This window comes from Maylandia zebra, linkage group LG3, assembly GCF_041146795.1.
Source record: "Maylandia zebra isolate NMK-2024a linkage group LG3, Mzebra_GT3a, whole genome shotgun sequence".
Classification (NCBI taxonomy): domain Eukaryota; kingdom Metazoa; phylum Chordata; class Actinopteri; order Cichliformes; family Cichlidae; genus Maylandia; species Maylandia zebra.
The window spans coordinates 18,336,507-18,348,285 of NC_135169.1; the positions used below are offsets into that span (position 1 = coordinate 18,336,507).

At 40.8% G+C, this 11,779-nt stretch overlaps 1 protein-coding gene across 1 annotated transcript; it reads right to left on the reverse strand.

Moving 5' to 3' along the window:
• Positions 1-1,076: 1,076 nt before the first annotated feature.
• Positions 1,077-3,488, reverse strand: LOC106675463 (ladderlectin). Its single transcript, XM_024801375.2, has 6 exons — positions 3,404-3,488; positions 3,246-3,323; positions 2,870-2,979; positions 1,940-2,074; positions 1,558-1,666; positions 1,077-1,414 (listed from the first exon to the last, which is right to left on the reverse strand). The coding sequence occupies exons 2-6, from the start codon at positions 3,304-3,306 to the stop codon at positions 1,347-1,349; spliced, it is 483 nt and encodes a 160-aa protein (XP_024657143.2). The 5' UTR covers positions 3,307-3,323; positions 3,404-3,488; the 3' UTR covers positions 1,077-1,346.
• Positions 3,489-11,779: the final 8,291 nt, after the last annotated feature.

Below are 11,779 nucleotides of genomic sequence, written 5' to 3' on the forward strand. Positions count from 1 at the left end.
AGATTCATCTATTCAACAAAAGATGCAAAACCAAAATATTTTCTAGATGTAGTAATCTCTAAATAATTTGTCAAACAGAGCAACCTCAGCCTCATTTCAAATAATAAGTTTAAAAGACATTATCGAGCATTTTTAAGTAGAAATAACTTTATCTTTCTTCATCACAAGCTAGCTGTTGTCTGTAAAAAGGCCTTTAATCAAAGTTCTAGAATAAACCAGTAAAGTGTAATTATCAAAAATAACCCAGTGATTTTTAGAGTGTTGGAATTCACTTTTTGCTTACCATGTTTTATTTCATAGTAGAGGAGAAATCAGTGATATCTGATCAGGTCACAGTCTAGTTGAAAATGCGTTTCAGAAGAATAATGTGGCTTCTTCTGAAGCGTATCTTCTACACAAACAATTGGGTAAAATTTTGGCCCAATATTTGATCAAAGCTAGCGAACCTATGACCCAATAGAATTATTCAAGCCAGGGAGTTAATTAAAGAACCCAGCACATCGCCAACCCAACTCTTGAGTCACGACTTTTAAACCAACATTTAAACTAATAACCTACGACTTTTACCCAGAAGTTGTTATAAAAGTAACCTAACATGGTTTTATTATGTATTTGCAGAGGTTTTGTGAAAAAAAGTTCAGTTTGTGTTTAGAGGTTTGTGAAAAGGGTGCAAGGTTGTATCTTAACAAGTATGACAATGTACAAAAGCTTTAGCAAAATATTTAGTTATTTCTGAAATTTAGCACTATTAGGTGAAATTAAAATTTTGGGAAGAGGGAAGCAAAGGAGGGGAGACTTATTTAAAGAGAGACCTCATCATGTGTGTGTTTTGTGTGTGTGTGTGTGTCTAATTGTATGCTCGTGTGTGCTCATGCCATCAAAAGCAGAAACAGGACGCAGAAGCAAATAGCATCGGATTAAAAAGATTAAAGTAATTTCAAGAGAAATTGGTGTAGTTTCAAGCAGATTTATACGTGGGTTAATCTATCAGTGAGTTAATCTAATCAGTGAGTGTTTAAAAACTGAACTGAAAGCTTACATAATGTTACACAAAAACACAGATACTCACAGACCAGTTTGATTCAATGCTTAATAGTTTAATGATGCAGAAGAGAAAAAAAGTTTTGTTTTTAAGTTTTTGCTAAAAGCATTCTTTCCATTACACATTTCAATTGCTCCTTTTAAAAGACACAATCACACTATTTTATGTCACTTGTCGCTTCGTTCCTTATGCATCGTTACAGCAAAAGAAAAAGGTAAAGATGTGAAAACAGATATTTTGAGTGATATATGAGAAGATTTCTTTCTTTTTCAGATGACGTGCCTTCATGTCAGTCCAGGAATCATCACTTACTCTTAATGCAGACAGAAGGGAATCGGGACTGGCAAGACTGATCATTCATACACAGGTCTCCTGTAAGCACCAAAAATCAACTTTAACTGAAATTTTTGTTGCATGGACACAAAAATATAGAATATATGAGAAAAATATTTTGGTTTTTTTGGTTTTATGTATAATGACAATAGCACTTGTATATATTATTTACAATTTTATACCTGAAAAATTCATTTCCATGCATTGCTCGCTGCCCAAGTTGTTAGGCTCCCCCCGACACCAGTTTGTGTATTGGAAACGTGTTCCATCGATCCAAAACCAATAACCCTCCTACAGAACAGAAAAAAGTTAAAAATAAGAAATCGTTTTTTAACGAAACTGCACTTTAACATTATACATCGACTACCAAGTTTGGACACACCTTCTCATTTATTGGTTTGTCTTTACTTTCACTACTACCGACATTGTAGATAGAAACTGAAGATATCAAATATATGAAACAAGATATATGGAATTATATGGCAATGAAAAAAAAGATAAGAATGAGAAATAAGTAAAATATCCAGTGGATAGATTTATGTTTTAACTGGCAGACTGGCATACCTGTTGACCATCAGAACCACCAATCCATGTTCGTCCATTAGCTCTACTCCCATCAGATATCACCCTCTGAATCAGCTGGTATTCCCCAAGGCTCCGTACAGATGCAAGGTTTGCACTCATGGTCTGACAGTTTCTCTACAGTAAACAAAAAGACAGAAGAGTTACAGAAGATTTATAAAACAACCTTCATGATTACACCACCACAAACATACAAATAATAATAAAACATACCAAGAAATATTTACATTGAGTGACAAAATTATTGATTTTAATTATCTGACCTTTTATTAATAGCTTACAATTCAACAAGTAATAAAAAGTAACGTTTTTTTAAAATTATTATATTGAAAGGACTAATGATTAATACATTTAAAATCATTTATCATTCAGAATTATTTCATGCAGTTAATGTTGGTGGCTTAAACCATTTACTGCAATAATTAGCATTATTTTTATAAATTAAAAAAATCATATTTGCTATTATAAGCTTGGATGCATATTTCACAGTACATATAAGAACTGGTTTTAATCGAAGCAAAAATTGACAGGTGATTTATCCATGGCATAAATTGTAGGAACGTGAAACTGGAGACTTTAGTTTGTTTGCTTCTTTGTTTGTATTTCTTGTTTACTAATATATTGTTACTGTTTACTTGTTAAAAAGTAAAGCCATATATGACATATATACATATTTGAACAAATGATAGCATTATTAAAATTCAATAAATGATAACATTAACAATGATCAATACATACTATTATAATTTTAAACAAATTTTAACAGTACATTGGCTTTGATAACATTTTAATAATTGTCAATATAAAAATGTTTAATATAATATTAAAAAAATATTATTATAAGGTCTTATCCAAATATTAAAGAATCAAAGAAACACAGTCACAGTAACCGGTGAGTCCTGATGTTATTACCTGAGCATCACCCCAGGGTAAGGGTGTAGAAACATAGAAGTAACATTTGTTGTTGGACTCAGTCCAACCAGTGGGACATGATGAGGACTTCTTGAGAACATAGCACTCATCTAAAGACAAAGCAAACATATTGTGTGACAAAATGCTGACTCAATTCCCCCTTTACTGGAATAATTATAATTATGGTCATTAACTTGTGTTTTATTGACAATAGTTTTACTTTTCAACAAATTTCAACTGGAAAATGTGTCATTTTCTTCCTTTAGATTTCTATTTTTAAAAACATGTATTTAAAAATAGATCTTATTATTTGGACAGCTGCCCATTGACATGCACAACATTCAGTATGATACTAGTTACATACTTTTATACTTACCCTGAGCAGCGATCAGAGCCATCATTGCACAGAGAAGTGCAGATGCAGTCAGCAGCTTCATGATGATATTTAGTGTCTCTGTAAGAAACACATTAACAAAAGTGATTAGCAGTTTGATAAAGAAAGGATAGAAGATCCTCAGCATATTTGTAACATACCTGTCTGTAGAATGTCTTCTCCTCTTTCAAGTGTCAGCCTGTAGCTTCACCCCTCAAGTAGAGATGAGCACTTATATACACTTTCTTATATTTACATTTCAATACCAGGAAGAGATGCACTAAAAATACTTAAGTATGTTTTGATTCCATGCTTCACTACCCCTGTCTTTACCAACCTTATGCAATTCTCTCCACCCATCTTGAATTTCATGGATGTTTAATTTCATTTATTGACTGCTGGTCAACAAAGATGTCACGCTCCTGGGTCTTTGGCTCAGTGTAAATGTGTTTGGACTTTTGATTCTGGGTTGTTTAATGTTCTATGGTTAAGGTTCTGTTCCTCGTTTTGGTGTACAGTTGTGATCCCTCTGTTTATATTTGTTTTCTTAGGTCTTCTTAGTTTTGTTTTCTAGTCTGTAGGTTTCTGTTATCATGGAGCACGGAACAGGGGAGTTTCCATGCCCCATGTTTAGTCAGCCTTATCCTTTCCATTTAGTCTTGTCTCTGCATTCGGTGTTCTCTTTCTTTCTCCCCGTCAGTCTTGTTCCCATGTATGTTTCTCCACTGGTCTCAGTGTCACACCCAAGTGCTTCATGATGATTTCGGAGTATTTCTATAAAAAACAAAATACCTAAAATGTGTAACAGATCAATAAAGAACTTTGGACAGCCATAAAATAGACAGTTTAAAAAAAAGGAAACAAACACTTTGAAAGCAAATCAGATTTGATATGATTTGATTTGACAAAGTTTCATTGCAGCAACTCAAAGAAAAGCATCATTTACACATAGCATAACATGGCTTGGTCATTGTGATGCACCAAGCAAGTTACAGCTTGGATTGAATGATTTTAACATCAACTGCAAAAACTGAAAATGTGTTTGTATTTGTAAATATTTGTAAGTCCATACAAGAAGCTGATTGTGAGAAAATGTATCATTTATCCTACTACAGTTTACACCTTAAAGAGAAAGCTCATGAATGTGCCAGCCCTGCAGACCATCTTCACCTTTATGGGAAAATAGTTAGTTGTAGATGGCAAGTTGTCATGAGAGAAGTATCATTATAATATTTGCTGTAATGTGAGAGTGTTTACAAAGTCACTGTATCAGCCTCACTTCCTCATATGCTACTGTACCAACTCCCATTAAAAAAACACTGTTGGCACCATCAGTCACACATGAAACTGTTGTTTCTTTAGAGATGGATGGATGCTCAGTCAACACCCTCATCAAATACCACTAAAATTCAACAGGTTTTTTTTTTTTTTTTACAGTTTTCTTATGCTTATTTTTGTTTGTAGCATTTTGAAGTTTTTATTTGATTTGTCTCTTTTTTGTTTTGTCTGCAATAATGAATGAAGTGATGCTTCCATAAATAATGGAGAGCAGAAAAAAGTTTCACTAGGTAGCTACAGCTTCTGTCCTTTTGTGATAGCTTTCACCCTCTCAAAACAAGTGTAATGTTTGTGAAATGCTGACTGTTCCTTATTGAAATATCAGATTTTTTTTCTGTTACTAGGTCATACTTTGTATTTATTGAGGGTGTAAAATCATATTGGATATATATGGACTACGTAATGTTAGGAAATAATGGATGTCACGTAGTTTGAAGAAAACCAACGATTTTTGGGAAAAGACTAAAAATCATTGTCAAAAAATGTTGCAACAGAAAAGTCAATTTTGGAAAGGTTAACATAAAATAATGTTGATAACCAAACAGTTGCTGGTCCCCATTGACATAGTATGGACATAGTATAAAATAACAATACTATGGAAGTCAGTAGGGACAAGAAACTGGTTACCAACATTCTTGAAAATATCTTATTTTGTGTTCAACAGAACAAAGAAACAGGTTCAGAACAACTTGAGGGTGATGATTACCAAAATAAAGTTTTATTCCTTTTATCTTATTATCCATTTTATCTTATCCCTTAGCATTTAATTACTTCAGTTATACCAAATAATAAATGACCATCTTATTGGTCTCTTTTTAAGGTTAGTGGTGGAATATAAACATTTTGGGTTAACTGTAATGAAAACACATTTAATGCATAAACCTAAATTCAATTTATTATGAATATAACACTATAGATTTGTCGAAATAAGTACACAAGAGTTAGTTGAATTTTCAAGTCAAGAAATGAAATCAAAAAGATCATGACATTTCTAAACGTATTAATTTTTTAATGAATATTCATGTATTAGTGCATTGAACAAGAAAAAAATAAAACAAGTAATCATTGTTCTAATTATGATTTTTACGGTAATTCCTACTTTCTACTGCAATCATATATTCTTACAGAATTTATCATGAAAGAAAGCACTAAGCATTCATTTTGAGAGTTAATCTTGGTCAGCCAAAGCACACTTAGATTTTGGCAAGACTGAATGGACATGTCAAATAGTGCACAGTTAGTGAATAAGGCCAATTTCAAATGTCTGCTGTAATCCACTAGGCTAATGCTCTTACACTGAAGATTTATAATGTGATGTTTACAGGACCCATAATTCTCTCCTTCTTCTCTTTTCAAGGAAATCCCAGACATCCTTCCAGAAGACAGAACTCTGCTGATGACTAATGAAGAAGAGTGCACTGCAGGTCCTGTTCAGGTAGAGGTCCCAGTGGATTCAGGTCAAACTAAAGAGCAAAACCAACTACTATTTCTGGCACTCAAGCTCAAAAACAGTTTGACCAATGACTGTCTTGAAGATATCATGAGTTTGTACGTGTTTTGTCTCTAGGGGCCACCGCATATATTTATATATAAACATATATAAATAAAACCACTTTTTTTTTTACGTTAGTAATTCCTTTTGTGCATAATTTTATAGTATTGTTAATAATAAATTAATTAAAGCAACAAAACAACCTGAAGAGCCGGTTCGGAGCCAAAAGAACCGGCTCTTTTTAGTGAGCCGAACCGAAAGTACCGGATCTCTAAAAAGAGTTGGAAATCCCATCACTACCAAGAAGTGTAGTTAACTGGGGGCCATTGTGGGCTCGTTCCGCCTTTGTGTTTGAGTCTTACAATGCTAAACTACTAGACATGATCAAAAGCACTCAAGGGGTTGCGCTACAGATTGTAAAATGTTCTGGCTACAGAAGGCCTTACCATTTTATGGCCAGACTTTACTGAAAGATGCCTCAAATGAATGCAAGGAGATATTTGAATCTCTAACAAGACCTAAACAGTTAAAACATGTAACTCACACACATGGTATCACTGCACTTAATCATCCTAAAGTGCGATTAATTAGGAGGGATGACTATATGGCACTGAGTCATTATGGGGTACAAAGGAGCAGAGTAAAGTACTTTCAACGAATCATTACAGATGGCGAGGTGTTTCACTCCGAAGATTACAGTCGTGTACTCAAACGTCATTCATTCACTGTTATGTTGAATGATGATGATCAAAATTTCTTTAACTTTAAACGATTTGTAATATATCAAAATGAAAGTGGAGAGACGTGTTATGCTATTGGAAGATTCTATGAATGAGCAAAGCATAGTCTCTGTGCCTCAAATCCAAGTTATTTTGAACCAGTATCAAAACGTCTTGGACATCTTACAGGCAGGCACGTGCAGAGGGGGGGGGGCTAGAGGGGCTTGAGCACCCGCCCCTTTCCTGATGGGTGCCCAAAGTGCCCTTTTGTTGAGGCAACTTTTTAAAAAAAATTATTATTATTTTTTTTAATGTGTGTGTGCGTGCGAGTCCTGTCTGTGCCCCTCAACAATAACATTTAACTATTAATCACAGTTTTGCTAAATAAAAGGATCTCGCTTGCATCAGTCACATGTTCACATTTAACCAATGATCGCCCTTGACCGCAAAACGCGCTGGTTATGAGCCGGGAACGAGCTCACAAAGAGCACGCGCATTTTTTCCGGTCCGGAGCTGTAGGAGAAACACAAGTTAACTCAGAGACACAGACTGATGCCACAAAACCAGTAAGTAGGTGTACAGCACTGTAGTGTATAGCACACAGGAGTATTGGCTTATTACGTACACGTTGGTAAGCTGTCTTGTTGCAACTGACGAACTAAAACAAACGAGCGTGCTGTGTGTGCAACAGCGCGACAAACATTACCTGTCCTTTTATTAACTGCACAAGTAGTGCTGGTCATAGCTGCTGGCTACCTGTGTAACGGTGTGTTCACACCGAACGCGATGGACGCGAATAAAACGCCCCAAACGCCCCTGATTTGACGCGTGCACATTCGCGTCTCAACGCGTGTCCAAGAAAAATCCATCGCGCGTCAAAATATCATATTTTGACGCGTGTGAACCGGAAATGTGGGAGGAATGTGGGAGGGAGTTGTGCCAGACCGGTATCTTTGCAAGATGGCAGCTGTCGAGCTAGCGCTTGAAGAGAGAGTCTCCCTTTTCTATGTACTGTGGAGAGCAGAGCAGCGGCGTAAAAGACGTCCTCGCCGTACCTGGGTCCATCAGGTCCTCCAGAGGCGTGAGCAGTTTGGTGAGTTTCACCATTTGCTCCAGGAGCCGCGCCTGGATGACGGCCGATTCCAGCGCTATCACCGTCAGCCAGTTTGAGGACCTGCTTCCCCTCGTCGGTCCCAGCATCGCCCGCCTAGACACCAACTACAGGCGCTCAATCCCACCTGCAGAGCGCCTGTCCGTCTTCCTGAGGTTAGTAAAAGTATTTAATACGGTAGTCCTTTATTGATACCTGTGCTAATATATGCTAAACCATCCAGTTATACACTGCTAACATGGATGTGCTATGCTAACAGTGAATGCTGTCGGTGTTTACTGAAAGGAAACTGTGGTATGGAGACTGTTTATAATATTTCTAGTGATACTCAGAAGGTCTCATCAAGTCGCGATTTAATTCGATTTATGCTGTTATCAGTGTTTCCAATGATAGCATGGCTGTGGTGTCACATCAATGTATGCGCTGGTGTTTGCTGATATCAAACTGTAGCATTAGGACCACTGAGTTAACCTTTGTAGTGATGCTCACTCCTTTTTATTTAGACCTGGTTTAATTCTGGGATAGTTGAATATTTGTATATAATCCCTGCAGCTGTCAGACTCTATAGCAGGGGTCACCAGCCTTTATTAAAACAGAGTTAGATAAAACTGTGAACAGTTTGGTTCATCTTTAGTTACATGGTTCTATCTTGATAAGTTATGTCTTATCACAGATTAATTTTTTTTTTTTTCGCCTGTCCCATTTGGTTCTTTAGCCATCAGAATTGTTGTCTGAAGACCAACAAGGATACCCAATGGATTTACTTTGCCAAATGGATCATCGTGGCATTGCCGTATTGGTTCATTTGGTCGATCTTTGTTTTTATTATTTATTATATTTTATTTTCAGATGTTACAGACGGGACAGACATGAGTGAGGGATAGGAAAGGGAGAAAGAAAGAGGAAGGAAAGGAAAAACAGAAGGGGAGAGGGACAGTGAGAAAGGGGGGGAGAAAAAAAATAAAAATCTCCTGGATCACCTGTTGAGAGAAGAATAGAAAACAAGCAAAAAAAGACAAAAAAAAAAAAAACAAAGCAACATACTAAACACAACACCATCGCATTAATCTAGCTAAGTGTAAACAGCAGTAAATACTAAATATTCAATGTTGTTGTGCAGCACGCAGGACAGATGTGCTTCGAAGTAGCAGCCAAGAAAGGTGTAATTTGGGTCTACGAGCAGTGAACACCCGTGTGCATACCTGTGTGGATCAGCGCGCTTGTATTCCAAAGGTTTCTCCATGTAACGATCTGCTAGGGAGTGTGGGGGGGCCACAGCCCCGTCCTCCAGGGTGTGAAGCAGGTATGGAGGAGATCAAAACTCCAGACATCCAGAGGCCCCCAGAACACAAGAGACCATGGCAGACCAACAGAGGGGCAGCCGCGCCACTGTTCCAGTAAGAGCTGAGGAGAGTCCCAGATGAGGGTTCACTCAGCAGCCGCGGAGCAGAAGCCAGGGGGAGTTGCAGTGACGCGCCCATGAGCTCCGCCGGCCGCCAGCTGTGCCTGAGTGACCGAGCCCCAGGCCGAGAGGCCGGGGACACCCCACCCCCGAAGGGGCCCGAGCGAGCCCCAGGCTCCAGGCCCCGATAAGCGGCCGCCAAGGAGTGAGCCGGTGTGTACCTGGACGCCCACCCCCAGACACAAAGAACCACCAACGCACCGACACCTGAGGGAGTCCGCCACCGGCAGGGGAAGTGGTGGTAGGTGGAGATAGGCCTCCAAACCTTGGAGGGCCTGAGGTGTCCCCAGAGAGGTGGCGTCTGATATCCAGCCTGACATATAGACACAGACATACAGGCACACACAGACACAAACATCCATTCCCCCCCTCATGCTCTCATATGCAATCACTCCACACTCAACCAACGTGGAGACAGACATAAAGAGACGCTGTACACACGATCACACTCCCCAAGCGTACTCTACAAACCGGGTCTAGGTACCCTTGCCCCTGGAGGGGGGAACTGCACCCAGACCCAGGTGGTGTTACCCTTTTCCCTGCGGTGGGGAGAGGCAGACCACCCCAACTTCGTAGCAGCAGGGAGGCCCCACACTCCAGACCGCAGTCGGACGGCCAACTCCACCTAGCCCTCCCGCTCCAGCAGGCCGCAGAGAATGGGGGTGGGAGAAGACTCCAAACCTCCCTCCACCCGCTCATTGTAGTGTTGATGCATGTGTGTTCTAAGGTGCAATTAAAACCCAGGAGGGCATGGAGCTACCTGCCAAGGAGCAGCAGGTAAGCGCATAGTCCCTCCTGATAGCCCTCAATGTCTAAGTGTATTTAAAATTGAGAGGTGGGCAACGACGCCAGGGGTGAGGTGTACACCCTGATGGTAATTTGGACTCCGTGATTGTGCCCACCCCCAAGATCCTATATGTATGTGTAATGAGAGTGTGAATAATGTGAATGTCTAAGTTGTGGGATAAAATTGAGGCAGAGGCAGCCAGAAGGGGACAGAGGGGGGGGGGGGGGGGGGGGGGGTAGCCTCCTCTGCACCCTGGTGACATACCCCTACTCCAAGGCCCTGCATGTGTGGGTGGTTGTGGTGGAGCGGGAAGAGGGAGGACGCTGGAGATGGGGAGGGACGGAAGGGAGGGGCAGGTAACCCCTCCCTGGGGCCAGCTCCCCCGCTGACCTCAGTAGGCACTCCCACACTCCGCGACCCGCCAGGGAAAGGGGGCCCAGGCCCATCCAGACCGGGGCCCAGTGCAGCAGCGCCTCCCGGCCCCACAGAGCCCGGGACAGTCCACCCAACCCCACCACAGAGAAAACTGCACCCACCCCACCATCCACTCATCTTCCAGACTACATAAGACAGTAAACGCCCAGGCTGAGATCTTCCTCCACCTCTCCTGTATCTCCCCCTCCTGCAGAGAGAGTTCCTGAAGAGAGGAAAGCTCCTGCAAGATGTGACCATCTCCCCCACCAGTTGAAGAGCCCCCCAGGTGGTTCGACGCACCGGCGGCACCCTGCTCCAGGGCCGGGCCCCCATGCACCCACCCGCACACAACCCCGGCAACACACCAACCAGGATCCAAGCCCACGAGGCCCGGCCCGGGCCCCAGCCCAGAGACGGAGCGCCCCCAGAACCTCACGCCCATCCCGGACCCACCCAGGGCCAGCCAGGCTACCAGGTCAGTAACCCACGTCCGTCAGCACAGACCCTCCCCTAGCCCCGCTGCACGCAGCCGCGAGGAAACAGTCACCTGAGAGCCAACAGAGCCCCCAACCGGACATGACCGCTACCCCGGGTTGAGCCCCCCAAGGAAGATGCCTCCGGGGAACCCCCCGACGCCCTAAGCCTGTCCCTACCCCCACACCAATCACAACAGTGAAGGCGGGACCAAACTATGACCCCCCCACCCCCACTAGGTGATGGAGCTGATAAAAGGAGTCCAGAGCAATTGATCTGATGTGGTGGCAGAGGCTGTGTCAATGTAATCTAATAGATAATTTCTATATTGGTTAGAATTAAGATTATTTTTATTTTTCCAGTTCATGAGGACTGTTTTCTTGGCTATGCATAGGGCAGTGAAAATCATATGGGCTATATTCTTTTCTGAAGTGACATTATCTAAGCTGCCCAGTAAACACACTAAGGGGGAAGTTGGAATGTTACATTTCAGACACTTTGATAAGTCTTCACATATCTCGCGCCAAAACCTTTGCACTGGTGGACAGAACCAAAGAGCGTGGATGTAATTGTCTGGTGTATAGCCTTGACAGTGTGAGCAGTTGTTGGAAGATGTAAAGCCCATCTTGAACATCCGATGACCTGTATAGTGCACTCTATGTAGTATTTTGTATTGTATTAATTGCAGACTGGGATTTTTAATTAATTTAAAGGTTTTTAAGCAAATCTGAGACCAGAAG